Source organism: Clupea harengus, chromosome 9, assembly GCF_900700415.2.
Source record: "Clupea harengus chromosome 9, Ch_v2.0.2, whole genome shotgun sequence".
Classification (NCBI taxonomy): domain Eukaryota; kingdom Metazoa; phylum Chordata; class Actinopteri; order Clupeiformes; family Clupeidae; genus Clupea; species Clupea harengus.
The window spans coordinates 20,536,549-20,556,034 of NC_045160.1; the positions used below are offsets into that span (position 1 = coordinate 20,536,549).

Consider the following 19,486-nt stretch of genomic DNA (forward strand, 5'->3'; position numbering starts at 1 on the left):
TTAATACAGCAGGTTGTAATTTACAGAATGTCCAGGCGACAGCCTCTTTCTTAGGAATAAGGTCTCAGAGATATGTGAAACGGTTTTTGGATAAACTAAGTGCGGTGTTAAGTTACCTGGAGAAAAGTCTCCTGGAAGACTATACTAAAGGTAACATTCTATGTAATACTAGTGGATGGTCTTCCGATATGACAATTTCACCATCACTTTCAGAATGTGGCTCACACTAAGCCCTCCTGCTAGTGCTTGGGGACTGTGATCGGATCATTTAGATTCAGTCGACATGGGAGCCAGGTTGGTATACAAGAATCTTGTTGAAAGATGGCCCAGTAGGGCTACTGCTGAAAGGTAGACACGGGATACTGTGTGGAGAGACAAGTTAGTATTGATGACAAAACCAAGCCTGTGTGGAGAGTTTTTTAACAAGTCTCCATTGACAAAGAGAACTGGTGATCTTCAATGGAGGATCTTGCATGGTGCCATTGCTGTGAATGCCATAGTGTCTGTGATGAACCCAACAATGTGATACTTGTCCATTCTGTACAGAGAGAGAGACGATTTATCATTGCTTTATGGAGTGTAATAGGCTTAGTTCATTGTTTTGCTTGCTAAGTCATTTGTTATTTTCTTTTGGAATTGTGTTTACCAAACAAGGGTTTATACTTGTTTTTTTCCTACAATCAGAAACGCAGAACAAAAATGTGAGCTTATTAATTTTATTTGTTGCGTCAGGCCAAGCTGCCTATTTATATGAGCCGAAAAAATAAAGTCCAGCAAGAACATGGGAGATGATGTTATAGCTGTTTTCAAGAACTTAATAAAGTCCAGAATTACTATTGATTTTCATTTTTATAAGCTAACAAGGGCAATTGAGTCTTTCACAGACAGATGGTGTACGGATGGTGCCCTGTGCTCTGTAACAAATAATGAACTTTCTTTTGCTCGATGTTTGAATAACTGATGTACTTGATGTACTGATGTACGGTGCTCTCAGTTGTTGTACAATAAAGTTTGTTTTAAAATTCAAAAAAAAAATTTCTCTCTCTCTAGCAGTTTAATGCCCCTGGCTGACTCCTGTCTGACTCCAACCCAGAGGAGGATGCTCAGTGACCCAATAGGTATGGATGTGGATGAGCCCTCCACAAGTGGTAGTTTTTGATCATTGTCATAAGGGTGTGGTTTTCTTTAATGTTTCACTTCAACAGATCTGATATCAGTTTCAAGATTAGTATATTTGAATTACTGATTTATTTTTTTCTTTTAGCACCTTTGTATCGTCAAAATCCAGGACAGGATTTGCTCGGTAGGCACAAGGACTTCAGACAACAGTATGGGTAAGGTTTGCAAGACTGCTTAACTGGTTCTACCTATCAGAGAGTGAGGTAAGATTGTGATATTATGCCCATATTATGTTTGCATGCCTGTTTTTTGACACTGCTAATAGACAGCTTTACTGTTTACTGCACTCGTGTTTTACAGTTTTTTCAAATCGTCTGTGTTTTTTAGTTCATTGTACATTGAGAGATAAAGTAGTTTAATGGGAGAGAACATAGGCTGTCATTATGGCAGCATGAGTCACTTTTGGGTGAAGTATTAAGTGTTTTGGTGGTTGTAGTGCATTTTGCATCAAAGGTTAACTGATGTGTTGAGGTGTGTGTCTGTAAAGCTCACTGTATGAAGAGTTTTGAAAAGGTAAAAATGGTATTGAGACAAGTTCGAAAATGCTTGGATAAAACTGTAATTGCAGTTTATTGAACATTACATCATGTGATGTAGTTGTGGTGCAAGTGCTACTAGCCATTTAAAAGTTGCATGAATTAGGGATGTGCATTTTAAGCAAAAATACTACACCTACACCCTCTCCTTGCATAAACACACACACTCACACACACACACACACAGAAATACTCCATACCCAATCACAAACAGATGTATAGAGTGTTTAGTTAGTGTGATGGTGTGGTGTGACAATGGACGCTAAACATTTAAGTCCAATTGTTAATTGATCCCCTGGCGACATAGTACCATGAATGACACACACACACACACACACACACACACTCACTCACTCACTCACTCACTCACTCACTCACACTCTCTCTCTCTCTCTCTCTCTCTCTCTCTGCCCTTCTCTACAGCAGTTTAATGCCCCTGGCTGACTCCTGTCTGACTCCAACCCAGAGGAGGATGCTCAGTGAACCAAGAGGTATGGATGTGGATGAGCCTCCACAAGTGGCAGTTTTTGATCATTGTCATAAGTGTGTGGTTTTTCTTTAATGTTTCACTTCAACAGATCTGATCATATCTGATATCAGTTTCAGGATTAGAACGTACACAAGGGGATGTGGTGTATTGTGAAATTTTAATTACTGATATATTTTTTTCTTTCAGCATCTTCATATCTTAACAATCCAGGACAGGATTTGTTCCGTAGGCACAAGGACCTCATAGAACAGTTTGGGTAAGGTTTGTGTAGTGGCAAAAGTTCAGGTTTAAATTTTCGTTGTTCATTTTCACCACTTATTCATGTGTGCAGGATGAAAGGTTGTTCTGACTCATATCCGGGCTAGCTTGCATTTCTATCATTCTTTATCCAAAGTTCCTACTCATAAGACCCAGATGACTGACCTTTGATGCCTTTTATTTTCTTCTTCACCAAAGAACAGAATCTCCACACTTGTAGTAGTTGTACATATACACAATGTCAAACTAAACTAATAATTGCAAAACTTCAATATTCGCTGACGGATGATGGTTAAAAAGCTGTATGCTTCTCAGCTACACACATGTCTCTCTGATCTAGTCATACATTCTCATCCTTTAATCACTTACGTCACATGTGCAGCACAGGATCTACATTATCGAATAGCAATTCACCATCAACATTTACCATTAATTACAGACTTTACATAATTAACTGTCAGATGTTCACTCAGAACAAATTCAAATGCAAAATATTAACAAAGCATTTTCCTATGATTTGGCTCCTACAGTTTGCAAGATTCCTTAACTGGTTCCACCAATCAGAGAGTGAGGTAAGATTGTGATGTAAGATAACAACAGTAAGTCAGATATTGTACCTTATGGTTGGCACTGCAAATCTGATCGTGATGCATGATCACCCTAGCATAGGTGAGATTTCCTTGACCAGTCAATGCAGTGTATTGGGTAAAAAACTCCTCTTTTCTGTGTTTTGTCCAGTGGAACAGGGACTGGCCTAGTAATGGAGCGCTCTCAGAACAAAGTTCGCAGCCCCACTATGGGGCAATTGGACCCTCCGTTTGGGCGGACTTCTCAAGACTCCTCTACTGGTTCCACCAATCAGAGAGTGAGGTAAGATTGTGATATAAGTGTTACGTGCCGGCTCAATGCACAAAACATAAAGGGGAGGCCACGCAGAATTTATGATAATAATAATAATAATAATATGTTATTTATTAAGGGTTACAAATATATATTTATCTATTCATTATAGGCAAACGTGTGGTGAATGTCAGTGTTGTGAAGAGAAACAAAAGATGTAATGTAAAGTCAGTTAAATGGTAATATAAACAAACTACGACGATAATCCAAAACCAACGACAATCCAAAACCAACGAGTATCCCAAATCCAATCTCAATCCAACGACCAATCCAATGCTCCAATCCAATGCTCTCCCGACTGCCATCTGCTCAAAGCTTTTGTAGCCCATCCAATCATGGGGTACACCTGTTGTACACCTGCTTCCCATTACCTGCTGAGGAGACAGAACAGGCATGCAAATATCATGGGGCTGGGCCTAGATCCGCCAGGGTCGTAACATAAGATAACAACAGCAAGTCAGATAGTGTACCTTATGGTTGGCACTGCAAATCTGACCGTGATGCATGATCACCCTAGCATAGGTGAGATTATTTTGACCAGTCATTGCAGTGTATTGGGGGAATAACTCCTCTTTTCTGTGTTTTGTCCAGTGGAGCAGGGACTGGCCTGCTAATGGAGCGCTCTCAGAACAAAGTTCGCAGCCCCACTATGGGACACTTGGACCCTCCGTTTGGGCGGACTTCTCAAGACTCCTCTACTGGTTCCACCAATCAGAGAGTGAGGTAAGATTGTGATATTGTGCCCATATTTTGTGTGTATGCCTGTTTTTTGACACTGCTAATAGACAGCTTTACTGTTTACTGCACTCGTGTTTTACAGTTTTTTCCAATCATTTTCACATTGTTTCAATACCATGTACACTTTTTCAAAACACTTCACACATTCACCATATCATTAGACTATGTGAACTATACTGTGGATATGTTTCCATTGCTTAGATACAAAATGCATTCTATGACCACTTCTATTGAAATTTTTGGATGCATCTCTGAGTCAATGTTCACCGCCAGCAAAACTCTGTGCAACGACATTTTGCCGACATTTAGATACTTACATTTTGTTATTTAGATAACAAAAAAAACTTTCAGTTCAAAAGCGGGCACAATTTAGATCATTGTAGACTGAAAGATTCTTTATTTTGACAGACAAATGCAATGGCAGATTATGCTATAATTTTTGCTGAAAATGTATTCGGTTTTCTGGTTTGTTTGCAGCCTTGTTACCAACTAAACTATACAACTATACAAACAACAGTGCATTAAAATGTATATGTATGAAGGAAAAATATACATGTAGTTGTCGCTGAAGACATTTTCCCGCTATTACCGCTGTATATGTAAGTGATGGGCTATCAATGAGACCCACAAATACAACTATAACAAACACTTTTATACAAAGTGACATACAATAGCATTTTGCATTGCCCAGGAATCCAACCCAGATCAGCCACTTGTTGTTCAACAGCACTATCCACTGTACCACTGATCACGCATTGGTACATTTGTCACACCCAAAAGTTATTTATTCAGTATTGTGACAGGCAAACCAACAAATATTTCTTGAATATGGGGATCCTTAGGGGTGAATACGATGTGCTAAAGATATTTTCTTAATATTCAAAGCAAGGGAGAATCGGTGCTGTAAATGTTAAGTTCATAAAAATGTCACCACGGATAAGCATCAGAGTTGCAGGACACTTCTAGTGGTAATCTCATGTGGTGTTGTTTCACTTACTGTACTGGGAAAGAAACTTGTAATGTGCACACTTTTTCTGTTCTATAGTATACTACAGACAATTTGGCATGGAGCTGTCTTAAGGCATATAGCTGAATTTCATATTTAGGGTATTTAATTTTATATTAAAATATGTGTAAGATGTTTTTCTTTTTTCATTTACGGGCTTCATTGCCCGCGGGGACACAGGTTCAAGTCTGGCCTGATGTTGTTTCCCAGTCCTCTCCCCACCTCTTCTCCGCCTCGCTTCCTGTCATACATCTTCACTGTCCTATCCAAATAAAGGCATAAAAACCCCAAAATAAATCTTTAAAAAAAAGATATACTCCATATCCACTCACAAACAGGTGTATAGAGTGTTTAGTTATTGTGATGTGTGGTGTGACAATGGACGCTAAATGTTACGTTCTGCAGGAAAGAGACCCAATTGCAGACCCAAAATGTGTGTAAAACTTTATTTTACAAAAGGTTAATAAAAAAATTCTAAAAAAGCAACACACAAAAGATCAAAAAACCAAAGTCCAAAAAGAAACACACAAAAGATCCAAAAATTCAGAGCAGGCAGGGCAGAAGGAAAAAACACAAAACAACTTCTCACGCAGATAATATATCTAAAACTTTATTTTACAAAAGGTTAATGAAAAAATTCTAAAAAAGCAACACACAAAAGATCAAAAAACCAAAGTCCAAAAAGAAACACACAAAAGATCCAAAAATTCAGAGCAGGCAGGGCAGAAGGAAAAAACACAAAACAACTTATTTTTTTTCCTATAGATAGGAAGGTAGAAGCAGGAGAGTTCTACTCCAGTTCTCAGGTTTAAACAGGCAGTCTTTTACACAGACTGTTTGTGACGATCAGACAGGAAACAAAGGGCAGACTGAACTTAAATACTGGAGGGGAAACAGGTAATTGGTGGGAAGCAAACAAGTGGCAGGAGAAACTAATCAGGATAATAAGTGGACTGATTAACAGGACAGGTGTGGTAGATGGTGACAGGAAAATCCAGGAAGTGACAGAGGGCAGGTGGGGGCGGAGTCTCAGAACAACACAGAACACACATAGCATAACAAAAACACCAGGAGCACATGTCAAAACAAACACAATAGGCACATGACAGCCAGAGTCCGTTGAGCAGCAGAGAGGATACTAACACTAAACATTTAAGTCTAATTGTTAATTGATCCCCTGACGACAGAGTACCATGAATGATAATTTTCTGATATCCTTGCAGTGGAATTTGATTTAAATTAAAGTGTTCAAGAAGGGCAAGGGGGAGCGGGGAATTCTACCCCCTCATTCACTAACATTATATTGATATCAGAGTAAGCCCTTGCTCTATGACAGTGTTTCTCAAACTTTTTCAGACCAAGGACCACTTAGCCAGTAAAAAAAAACTCGCGGACCATCTAACTAAATAGTATATCCCCGGAACAACAGGCCACCTACCTAGACCTGGCGCCAGACAATTGTTCGTTTTTTTCGCGGGTAGCACATCATTTTCGCGGGTGGGCTCTCCTTTTTTACGTACCGGTAGGCTAGTTATAGATATGACAATGCGCTAGGCAAAGCATCTGGAACCCTGCTCCATGCGTTATTTTACAAACTATAGTTTGCTCACAGCCTCATACTCCAATCACACACTCAGACATGCCAATGTATCACACAACACAACCAGTAAACACAACGATGCGCATACCGACCACGCGACCGACCGCCGTAATTCACTACCAACAGTAGGCTAGCCGACTGGCATTAATATAGCCATCCTAGTAGTCAACTTTTCATAATTAAGAGTTGTCATTATCCAACGTCACACAACACAGAATATAGTTATCATCTGGCTGTTTCCGCAGCGGGAGAAAAAAACGCTGTTTGAATGCAGCTCCACGGCGGGATGATGCCCAATGCGGCTGAACCATCCCGCCGTTGCACCTTCTCCTTGTCTGTGTCAGAGGCTTTCTCATTTAATGTTCTTTTCATTGTCCCTGTCTTAAGCCACCAATCCATGACCTTGTTAATAGATTAGGCAACGCTTTAATAGATTAGGCTACTACTGACTGTGTTCTCTTCGTTCTGAGTTGTATGTTAGAAAAGTCGCAATAATTTACTTTTGGCCGTCGCGGACCATTACGGGGCACTGGCGGACTACCAGTGGTCCGCGGACCACACTTTGAGAACGACTGCTCTATGATGTCCCATTATGTCTCTCAGGATTGTTTAATGTCTATGTGAAGCCATTTAACATCACCCACAAGTAGTTGTGAGCACTTTGAACTAGGGATGCACCGATACCACTTTTTTACAAACCGATACGAGTATGAGTATTTTTATTTGTGTACTTGCCGATACCGATACTTCTTAGATTAGGTCTCCATGAAAGTGCAATTAATTTGGAGGCAGATTTTATTTTATCCTCTGCAGATTATGTCAAGGCTATAGTACAAAATTAACAGAAGGCTATCCCAAGCCAAAAATAAACAGAGCTTTCTGGTTTTAACAAAAAAAAGCCTTCAAACAGACAATATCATCACATTAGACAAAATGCAAATATAACCAGATAAAGGCAATTCAATTTGCTGCATAGTTAATCAATCAGTCTGCTTAACAAAAAGTACCCGAACTAAACAGAACTATTACTGGATTAGCACAAGAGCACATTTCAGTTACAAAAGGATCAAAAGAGTATCCTGCGTAAGTACACAAACAATCACTTAACCTATGTGGCACTATAAGTCTTTCTCTCTACCTCTCTCTCTCTCTCTCTCTCTCTCTCTCTGTGTGTGTGCGTGCACGCGCGTTTTTTTCTTTTGCAAGACGTCAGTTAAGATTGGTTGCTTCGGTCTTGCGCCACTAGCATCGGTGAACTCTGTGTACTTAGCACTATGGTGCGTCTTCAGGTGTTTAATCAAATTGCTTGTGTTAAACAAAGTACTTTCCTTTCCGCCCCTCGACACCGTAGCAGTGCAGATCTTACACTGTGCCTTACTCCTGTCGTCGTCATTTATCTTAAAATGAGCCCAAATCGCCGTTAAGGCAGCACAACGGAATTGCTAATCGCTAACGAGATGCTAGCGGCTAAATTTAGCGAAACCTGTATACTGAAATACTTTGACACTATGACAAACTTTCCTAACACAGTCAAACATCAAGCAAGTGCAACACAAGACGGCAAATACGCTACTTACTAGTCTGGCAGAGAGTGGTAGGTCAGGTAGGACAACAAATCACATTTTGTGTCTGCATAGCCTGACCAGTTTGATGCAGTGAAATACTGTTGAGTGGTATCGGTGCTTGGTATGGGCAATTCAAAACGAGTACGAGTGTTTTAACGAAGTATCCGCCCCGATACTGGTATCGGTATCGGTGCATCCCTACTTTGAACCCTTGACTACTTTTTATTGGTGAGCTGATTTTGAGAAATTAAACTTTGTAGCTAACGTTGTGTTTCCTGTTTGAATGCTGAGGATTTAGTTGGCACATTTTCTAACATTCTGAAGAGCCGTATTTGGCGTTGATACAATCGTAAATAATTACTGTGTCTTATCAAGGCTAAACTCTCCTGAGCAAGCTAGAGTGCTAATAGCTAGCGAGATGTAGCTGATAGCACATCTAAATGAGACAGAAAGACAGCGATATTTGTAAAATGCATTGATTATTGGCTGCGATCCATACTTATTAACTTCAATTTTATTTTGTCCCTTAAAGCCCCGACTTTCTTTTCCCGACATTTACATTTATCGTTGTACATAATCCATCCCCATACACTGGAGTTTTCAAGAGTACAAATGCCTATCAATATGCAGTTGCAGGATGGGTGAACGACACCAAGATATAGCATCTGGAGACAAAAAATATGTATGTGACAGTGGCGGCTGGTGGTTTTTAAAATGAGGGAGGAAGGACTGCGCGATTGGTTGCCATTGGCCTGCTTATTCTGTTGGTGGCATAAGTATGTGAGATACAAGTTGTTTCAGGGTGTTTTTGTGAACTACAGTACAAAACAGCAGGCAGGGGTAAAATTGATACAAAGCCACCAGTGTGGCACCGTTGTACTTTGAAAGCTGGTGGGCAGCATGTCTTTGGACTAGACAAGGCCAGAAGGAAAGGATGCAAAGCCAATTAGTCAAATGAGGCCTACTCTTGATTTGAAAAACTAAATACAAAATTCTGGGCCTATCATTGGGCCTATTTCCCCTCTCAATTACCCAAAGCTATTGGTTATTATTTGACTACTTTTATTTTCAGCTGCAATTGTTTTAAGAAAAATTAAGACACAAGACCAAAAGTGATGCCATTTAAAATGCATCATGCTCTGAATCATTCACTAACATCCTTTCCACAATATTAAACAACAAGTAACAAAGGCAACAAGTAAAAGAACATTATTTCGCTACTATTAACATGGGCTTTAAGCCTAACATTGTTTGTGGCAAATGTGGATGTTAATGGATGTTTCAGAATGTTGGTCAATGTGCATTGATCACTTAGGGGTGGACTGACTTTGACTAAGTTTAATATTAAACAGAAATATATTTTTATGTTTAGGCTATGTGTCTGTCTTAGCAGATGTTTTAAGCCTATATAAAACAAATAGGCCTACGGAAAAAGTACAAACCCTGAGTAAATTACCTTTGTTCTCTAAAATTGCAAAAATAAAAACTTCCTATAATTGATGCTCAGATTATTACAGCTATCACTCAAAGTAGCCTAATATGAGGCCAATGCCCAAGTGACAATGTAGGCTAATTAGAATAGATACGAAACACATTGCGTTCTGAAACATGCATTAACAATTTCCATTCAGAATGTCAGCTGAACAAGAACATTCAGACTAACAATAGGCCTATGAACGATTTAAACAAAACAGTAGGCCTATAGCCGATTGTTTGTACCAGTGAGCCATGCGTATTTCGCATACCAGTTAGCATTACCGGCAGCGGTTTTACCATTGGGTTTAGTGACTTGGATTTTTGGAAGTGGTCTCCCTGTTGTTTTGATACTAACCTTCTCTCTGTAGCTAAATGTAGAACCCGGTTTGTTCTATAAAACATGTACAATGTCTTCGTTCCCCATTGTACATCTCTTTATTTTCAATATTTCTACAACAATCCAAGGGTGAAGTTCTATCGATATCCTACAGCAGAATGGTCGAGCCAGGTAACTTCTTTCGCTCTTAGGGCCTCATTAACTAACAGGATTGCGCCCATTTCAGGCGTAAAATAGCGGGTAAAGACATAAAACCGTATTTCCAAAGGAGGCGCACCTGAGTAAAAGCGCAGATTACCGCTCCTGGGAAGTGGGTGTGGGGAAGTGGGTGTTCATCGCAAAGAGATGGGAGGAGATGCGTAAAGTGCGCCTAATTATCTATTAATAACGAAACAAGAGGTGTTTTAGCATGACATATCAGCTGCTAAATGAAAACTATGTGCCTGCGAGAACTTTGAAAAATACGAACATCAGAAATGTTTTTTTTTTGTTATGTTTATATTTGATATATCATTTAATAGGCATACAAACAAATAGAATTTGTTGGGAGCTGTTCAGGAAAAGTTCGGCCACGTCTTACCCAGAATCGCCGCTTATTGTATGGTTTAAAGGGTATTTTCACTCATAGTTCAAGCACACCAAGTACAGTGCACACCTTCTGCGTAGGAGTAACGTGTATCTATTCAGGAAAATTACTTGTACTCGAAGTACACTAATTACATACAACATAAACTCATTAATATGAAACTGCACAGGCACCCTGAGGGGTAACCATGATAACCCAGAAACTCAATGTTTGCTGAAAAGTTTAATTCCCCAAAATCAGCTCACCAACAAAATGAATTCAAAGTGATCACAACTTTTAATGTGGACGGAGGGGCTAAATGGAGAAATATTTATGAGTTTCTATATTTATCCGGGTTAGTTTGCTGTAACCTCGTGAGCCAAAAGCTCTAATTCTAATTTAAACTCATCATCCATGGTGGCAGGAACACCCAGGCTCTTTCTTCCCTATTTTAGCAGAGTGCTAAATAACACTAATGGGCGGGGTTAGGCGCTGATTACTACAAGGTTCTAAATACCACGGAAAAATACCGTGCAGTATATGCGGTTTGGCAAAAGCGCAGATTAAGCTGCGGTCGCAATGTTAGTAAATGAGGCCCTCAATGTCTAATCCCTTCCCTCCAACGCCAAATCCGTTGTTTATTGGTTAAGCGATGTTGGCGCAGACTCAGACGCTAGGGAGGTCTTTCCTTCCTTCGGCAATGTAAGTGAATGAGCCCCACGAGCCGCCAGTATCAGAGACCGAACCCATTGATCTCAATAGGGGCAAAAGGGAGGACAACGCTCCGTGCAATAATTTCTGGTTACGATAGGGGGTGCTATTGTAATTTTAATTCAGGGAAACGAATATGTGATATGCATAGTATTAACTACTGATATCAAACAGCATTTTTAAAGAAGTTTAGTCAGTTCAATTGAAAAAATAAATTCTCAAAAAGTTTGGGGAGGTCCTTCCTCCGTTTCCTCAATGGAAGAGCCTCCTCTGGTATGTGATCACAGGTCATAATTATTCACGATTGTATCAACGTGCTGCATTTCACTTAACAGATCAGTCATTCCCTAAATCTTTTGGAATTGAATGCAATTGTATATCTGGGTTTCTTTGGCGACTGTTGTCACATCCAACAGCACACTTTACCAAGTCAAATTCCTTGTTTGTGCAAACTTACTTGGCCAATAAAACCTGATTCTGATTCTGAAAACATATCCCGGGCATTTGAACTTTCTTGAACAGATACGTTTTGTGTTGCGTGGTTTATGAGTCTACCATCTACCCCATACAAGGTGAATAACGTTGATTAAACTTGAAAGAGAAAAGGTTAATGAGGTATTATGCAATAGCATAGCTAACAGTAGGCAAGCCTATATAGTACAAACTACGGCTCGTTAGCGAACTAAAACTATTTACACCATCACTCACGTATGAAAAAGACGGTTTAGAAAACAAACATGTTTTAAATTGACCTTATACTGATCAAATTATTAATTACAACACATCTCCGTTTAACTCCGTTTCAATGTGTTGGAGCTGTCACGGCTACAGTAAAATATGTCAATATTACCAACAGCTGAGTAATCAGTGAAACAAGTGTCAATATGGCTGCATCTGATTAGTTAATAATGTTCGTACGCCAGTATAACATCGTGTTATTGGTTCGATTTATTTAGTAGGCAACTGTGTTTGCAGGCGAGTTTAACAAACTTTTACACTATGGTTTTGACAAATTCTGTGGAACATTTTGCTGGCAACAACTGGTTTATCGTTAAAAATAACATAATCATCCCAACTTTAGAAATTTAGTTCCTCGTAAATGAAATTGCATAGTTGAACAGATACGAGGCTTCGGCCCACCACCTATATGCACTAGGGATGGGCATAATTAATCGACGATCGATTAATTGATCATTAAGAATTTCCTCGATGAAATTATTTTTTCATCGATTAAAACTAATGCATGTTCTGTTGCGTAGTGTGCGTGTAATTTATTTATTTTAGGGCTGTCAAAGTTAACGCGTTATTCTATGAGATTATTGTGGCGGAGATTAATGCAATCAAATATTTGAACGCAGTTAACGCAACTTTGTTTACTTCCGGTGCGCGTTGACCCGTGGCACGAAACCGCCCCTTGTCTGCTAGATAGAAGAGACCGAGACGGTAGTTGAAGATGGAGAGAGCTGAGGGATTGTTGGGCGGAAAGTTTCTGTTTAAGAGGCAAAATGACAGAACAATCGACAAAACTAAAGTTGTATGTAGCATTTGTCAAGCTGAATGTAGCTATCACAGAAGCAGCTCATCTTTAAGTTATCACCTTAATGCAAAGCACCCGACAGAAAGCAGTCCCAGGTTAGATGGTCGCCAACCCACACTCCACGACTTCTCTAGGAAATTAACTAGACCAGTCCGTGAAAAGGTTACCAACGCTGTAGCAGTTTAGGTTGCGGGTGACTGTCGGCCCATCAACATAGTTGAAGACGGTGGGCTGACTGAGGTGATTCGAATTGCTTCAGGGGACAATTCTTACGATTTACCGTCGAGGGGCACCATTGTGTCTCGCATACATTCCTTGGCTGATGGCGAGAGAGCACGAACAAAATACAATTAAACAACAGTGTCTAAAATAATGAATGAAGTGATTACTCGTTAATTTATAAGATTTAGTCTTTGAAAGAAAACAAACTTTTAATCACGATGAATCTAGATGAATGAATTTCAAAATGTGAGATTAATTAGTTAGAGAGAAAAAAAAACGAAGGTCAGTTGTGTTTATGAGCACCGGCTTCTAGCTGTCGGCTCCGCTGCTTAAGAGTACAGCAGCGCATATTTTCAAGTGTAACCATTGAACGGATCCCGTTTAACTGCCACAAGAGTTGTCCATCTTGTAAGTTTAACTGCCACAAGAGTTGTTCATCTTGTAATAAATATCTCAATGAGGAAACACGCTGTGTTTTTTCTATTTTCACTGCATTTTAATATAGCCTATAAATAGTGAATTTTAATATAAAAATATTAATGATTAATCGAAAATCGATCGTTAATTCTCCCGACGATCGATTAAGACAATTTAATCGAATGCCCATCCCTAATATGCACCATAGACTTTATCAGCACAACCACAGTCACATGATAGTAAAATCTCATATCACTGTCACATGATCATAGGCTCTCATATGTTCAAGTGTTTATCAACCCTACCAGTCATATGATCATAAGACCATAGAGTTTAAATTTACCATAGACAACAACCCAACCACAGTCACATGGTCACAGGATCTGTATGTTGAGTGTTCTTCAACCCTACCAGTAATATGACCATGAGATCTCAAGTGTTCCATAGTTTTATAAACCCAACCACAGTCATATGATCATGGGATCTCATATGCACCATAGAAGTTATCATCCCTATACATCACACACACACATGGTCTCATTCACTTGGATTAATTTGCATCCAATTAGGAAGAGAAATAAAGTGGATGCCTACAGTGATTAGGCATACTCTCTCTGCTCTTCTCTTCTCTACAACAGTTCCCTGCCCCTGGCTTCTTCAGGAAAAGATTTTTTCTTAAAGCACAAGGTGGCTCTGGAACAACGTCTTCCCTCTCTCAACCCCATTCTAAGCAAATTCCAGGAGAGGAAGGTTCTTAATGACCAGGAGCGGGAGGAGGTGATGAGCAAAAGCACCAGTGCGGAACGGAACTTGGTTCTGCTCACCATGATACAAAACAAAGGAGTCCCAGCCCAGCAAGTGTTCTACAAAGTTCTAAAAGAGGCTGACCCATACCTGGTGAAGGATCTGGAACGCTAATGTCATGGTTAATGTCAAGTTTGATTAAAAGCAAAGTACTTTATGCGACAGACACAGCAACATGCAATAGTTACGTATAATTAATTGAAATACAAATATATGAATACATTGAACATGGGTTAAAAAGCTTTTGTTAAGTAATCAAATTACTAAACGATTAATAAACCCACAGCCATTACAAACCATAATTTCTGTAATTAAAATGAACATCCTGCAATTTTATTAGCATAATGCTCACACTGCCTCCTCCAACCGACTATTGGAAAAGAGTAGACAAGCTTCTCCACTCCTATTTAGAATAATTATGGTCTGACTTCTGGAAAAAGGTCATGTCAATCCCATCATCGGGTGACAGTGGTACAGGAGGTAGAGAAGTAATTTAGTAATCAGAAGGTTGTTAGTTCAATTCCCTGTCGAAGTGTCCTTGAGCAAGACACTGAACCCCTAATTGCTCCTGATGTGCAGTGTGCCATCAGTGTAAATGTAAAAATGTGTATACACCTTTGTAAGTCGCTTTGGATAAAAGCGTCTGCTAAATGTAAATGTAAAATCATGGGCCTCTGCAGGTATTCATACCGTGGGGGATATATATGGGCCTAATGGGCTTCTTAGCTTTCAAGAACTTTCTCAACTCTTTGTTATACCCAAGTCTTCATGTGTTCTATACTTACAGTTACGGTCAGCATTACGTGCTTATGGTATATCCCGGGGGTCGGCTGTACAAATCCATCCTATTATTAGGAAGTTACACATTTCTCCTCGTAGAGGTTTTTTCACTGATAGAGAAATTTAATACATTGTTATTCTATTTTTAATCTGAATGCTTATCCTGTTTTACTGAGTCATACAACCTGTTTTTACTGATAGTCATACATACTGTACTTCTTTCAAGGACATGTTTGAGAGCACTTCTGTAGTGATACGAAACAGACATATCAACATCCTGGGACAGAATAACGCCCCGTGTCTGCTCATGAAACATGTTTTTTATACTCATATAAAGGCTGGCTGCGCCCAGCTCATCTTTGGAGTTTGTTATTGATAATAGGTTGTGAAAGATAAAGCGCTGGTATAATTCTGATTGCTGGTCTCTGTCTCATTAATATTAACGTCTTTATATTAATTTATCTAACAATCATTTTTATATCAGTGGCTATCAAAGGCAACATATTGTAGTATTAGCATACAGACAAAATGGGAGAGGGATTTAGCTATAGACTTGCTAGATTGGGAAGCAGTATGGGATAATTTTTTCAATGCATCAAAAAACCCAAATCATCAACTAATACAATTTAAATTCTGTCATAAAGCATACTGGACACCAATTGATAGGTTTCACGCCAAGGAAACAACTAACTTAAATTGTGACTTGTGCGATGAAGAGATTCCTGGCACTTTTAAACACATGGTTTGGGACTGCCAAGAGGTCCAATATTTTTGGAAGAAGGTAACTTTAATTTTGTCTGAGTTATTGGAAGTTGATATTCCTTTACACCCAAGATTGTTATTGCTTAATGATGACTCCCAAATGGTGTTAACTGAGAAACAGTGCAAAGTTTGGCTTGCAGGCTTAACAGCTGAAAAAAAAATATGGTACAGAGGTGGTTAACCCCACATGAATTTCCCATAAAAAAATGGTTGACGTACTTTCAAGATGTTACAGTTATGGAACTCTCTACAGCTAGAATTCATGAACCTAAAGCAATACAGATGTGGGAGAGTATTATGATGTATTGCTGTTTTTTATAATAATGTCATGCTTTGCTTCATAAATAATAACAATGAATTCAAAAAAATTCACAGCAAAGTCGACAGGTATGTCAAATTGAGGCCTGGATTCCTAAATCGATGGTATTGGTAGTCCTTACTCTTAATTAAACAGTATTGATTGCTTTTTAAATAAACGAGTTTGCAAGATGTTCTTCAGAGGTGAAGAGGTTGGATGAGGCTGTTTGGCACTGGGCTGCAGTACCATGGTTGGTCAGCAGGGGGTGACAATGAGCTGGTACTGGTGGGGGACGTTGGCAAAGCTGCTGAGCTCTGGGGTGTTAATGCTGGATGGTCCTCCAGGGGTGCTGAGGTGGAACTGCTGCACTTTGGACACCAGGAAGAGCAGGAGCTCCATCCACACCAGTGACTCACCCACACACGCCCGCTTCCCTGGCACACACACACGCGAGCACGAGCCCACACGCGCGCGCGCACACACACACACACACACACACACACACACACACACACACACACACACACACACACAGAACATTTGGTCCATGACTGATTATATGTAGACTAATAGAGCTTAGTATTCAAAACACTACAGGTTTTTTTTCTCTCTCTCTCTGTCATGTTTTGGGAGTTTAAAGTAGCATAGCGGAACAATTGCTAATCGCTAACGATATGCTAGCGTTTAAAACTAACGAAATCTCTTGAAATGTGCTGACTTTGACATTATGAGAAACTAGTTAGTCAACAACTGTCCTAACACAGTGAAACATCGAACAAGTGCAACACAAGACAAAGCAAGACGGCAAATAAGCTACTTACTAGTTCAGCAGGCAGTAGAAACCGGGCGGCTTCAGGCAAACCTACAGTAATACGCCTATGGACCTTGGTATGGCAATGGCACGGAGGCGATTCTCCATATTAAAAGTAGGGCTGTGAAATGATTAAACATTTTAATCAAATTAATCACAGGTTTCTGTGGATTAATCATGATTAATCACATATTACCAATTTTCTCAGCATCTTTTTGTGAGAACAAAAAGATTTATGACAAAAGACGGATATATAAATTTAACATGTTTTCTTTTTTTATTCATAAAAAAACAATGGTGCTGCAACTCAGCAGTTCTTTAACAGTTCTCTTTGCTATTCCATATGGAACATTAATATAATCTTCATCCTAAACAGAATTTGGGCTTCTTAGACATTGTATGGTTGAATAAAACATTTTTCTTTTCTTTTTAAATCAAACAGAAATGAATTGGGCTTCTTAGCCATTGTTTTTAGGATGGTTGAAAATGTTTCTCTTTTTTGTCAAACAACCATTAACCACACCATGACACAATCTAATGCCTCTAAAGGCCCTAGTGGTCGTTTTGTCTTCAATTGCCCAATTGCTTGCAACAGTTTGGAACTGTTCTGCACATGCCTCTGCAAAGTGGCGTTCTCTGTTTTCATGCACGTTAGTGTAAACGACTTTAACTTCCATTCGTTGGTGATTAGATGTGCAGTTACACCCAGGTAGTTATCGTTACTCACAGAGGTCCAGTGACCCCCTGTCAGCGCCACATGTTTCGTAGCAGTCAAGTCATTTTCCTTTTTTTTCTTTTCAGCTTCATACAGCTCGTGGATTTTTGTCATTATTGTGCGTTTTTGCGGTGCTTTGATGCTCGAGTTCCCCGTTGCCACTCGCAAAACGTCGGTGAACCCCTCGTCCTCAACAATATTAATCGGTCTACAGCTTTTTGTAATCCATTTGGCAACAGTGCTAGTCAACTTGTCACAGGCAGATTTAGTCAGAGGCCTACGTTGTTAAGTGAGGGTGGTTTCGCGTATTCCACTTGAACTCCCCTCGCCGACCAACGCATTTGCTACGGTGAAACGAAAACGTCTTACCGCAGAGTGTACATATCACTTTGGTTTTATTGAATGTTCCATCTTTGTTTTTTTGGAACACTAACTTCCCATCCAGAAAGTCCTCAGGGGTACGTTCGTCGTAGGATTGAAGCTAAGTTAATCAATTGGCCTTTTAGCCCGTTAAGATTAGCGAGCTGATTGAGAACAGCAAATATCGGTTCGTTAACGGCTGATCCGCATCCAAATCATGTGGTTAATTTCAACCAGGCTAAACTTACCGGGGCATTTGCGCGTGCACGTCCTACTTCAAAAGGCAGGAAAGGTCGATCACCAAAACAATGATTTTCTAGCGGTATAATGGTTCTAAACTCAAAGAAAAGGGCTCTTTTTTTCTCCGCTGGCCAGCAGGAGATGAACATGAACGCTTATGAAGGATACAAGACCATAATCATGGCAAAATTCAACACCGCCACCGCTGTGAGAGCAAGATGTGTTGGGATGTTTATAGCGTGATAACTATGTATGAATACCTGACGGCAAGTGTCAACTAGTACAGAGGTTCTCTCTACCGGTTCGAAACTACAAGGTTGCTAGTTCAAATCCCCTAACCTCCTTCCTCGATATAATTCTACATTTTCTTGTAAGTCGCTTTGAATAAAAGCGTCTGTTAAATGACTAAATGTATTAATAACAAATACAATAAATTGAAGCAGTGAAAATAAATTGTCTGTATTTCTCTTTATTCTTATCATGAGTCCACCTTAATCATTTTCTACAATAATGATATGCTATGGTGTACTAATAACGCTCATATAATTATGAGTGCTTTGTTCTCCGCATCACCGATACTACAAAAATGTACCACTCGCAAAAAAGCGCAAGACAGTCAATGTTCGACTGTGGTGTTTGCAATAAATGACTCGAGAAGGTCTTGTAAATGAATGATTCTTTGTCGGCTGAATCGGTAGCGCTCATACAAGAATAATTGATCTTGGCGATTGCAAAGAACGCTCTCCCTCCGCTAATCTTATTAACTATCTAATATCAGTCCTTGGTCAATGGGATCCCTCCTTTTTCCGGGGGTGTGGCAAGCTTATCCAGCTACACTTAAGTTAGCCTGCCCTGGAGCAGGTTAGTGCTAATCGATATGTAACTATGGTGATTTATCAAAAGTTGCTTCCACGAACCAAAAAGAGGGGCGTTTTTTATCTTAGCCTGAAAATTAGCTCGCTAAACCGCTTAGCGAGCTACGACGAATACCCCCCAGGTTCATCAGAATTATCCATGTTGTTTGTTTGTTTGGATAGCAGCTGCCGTCTGACTGCATTAGAAACGGCGACTAGTGCAGATTGAGTGGAATTGTGGGTATATTGGAAGCTCATTCTGCGCATGAGTTAAATGCGTAAAAAAAAATGAACGCATTAATCCTGTAATTTAATCATAACGCGT

The 19,486-nt window shown here is 39.6% G+C and overlaps 1 protein-coding gene across 1 annotated transcript; it reads left to right on the forward strand.

The window, feature by feature from the left end:
* The first annotated feature begins 3,223 nt into the window (after positions 1–3,223).
* LOC116221750 (caspase recruitment domain-containing protein 8-like) lies at positions 3,224–14,455 on the forward strand. Its single transcript, XM_031572887.1, has 3 exons — positions 3,224–3,333; positions 3,955–4,086; positions 14,176–14,455. The coding sequence occupies exons 1-3, from the start codon at positions 3,224–3,226 to the stop codon at positions 14,453–14,455; spliced, it is 522 nt and encodes a 173-aa protein (XP_031428747.1).
* The last annotated feature ends 5,031 nt before the right edge of the window (positions 14,456–19,486 follow it).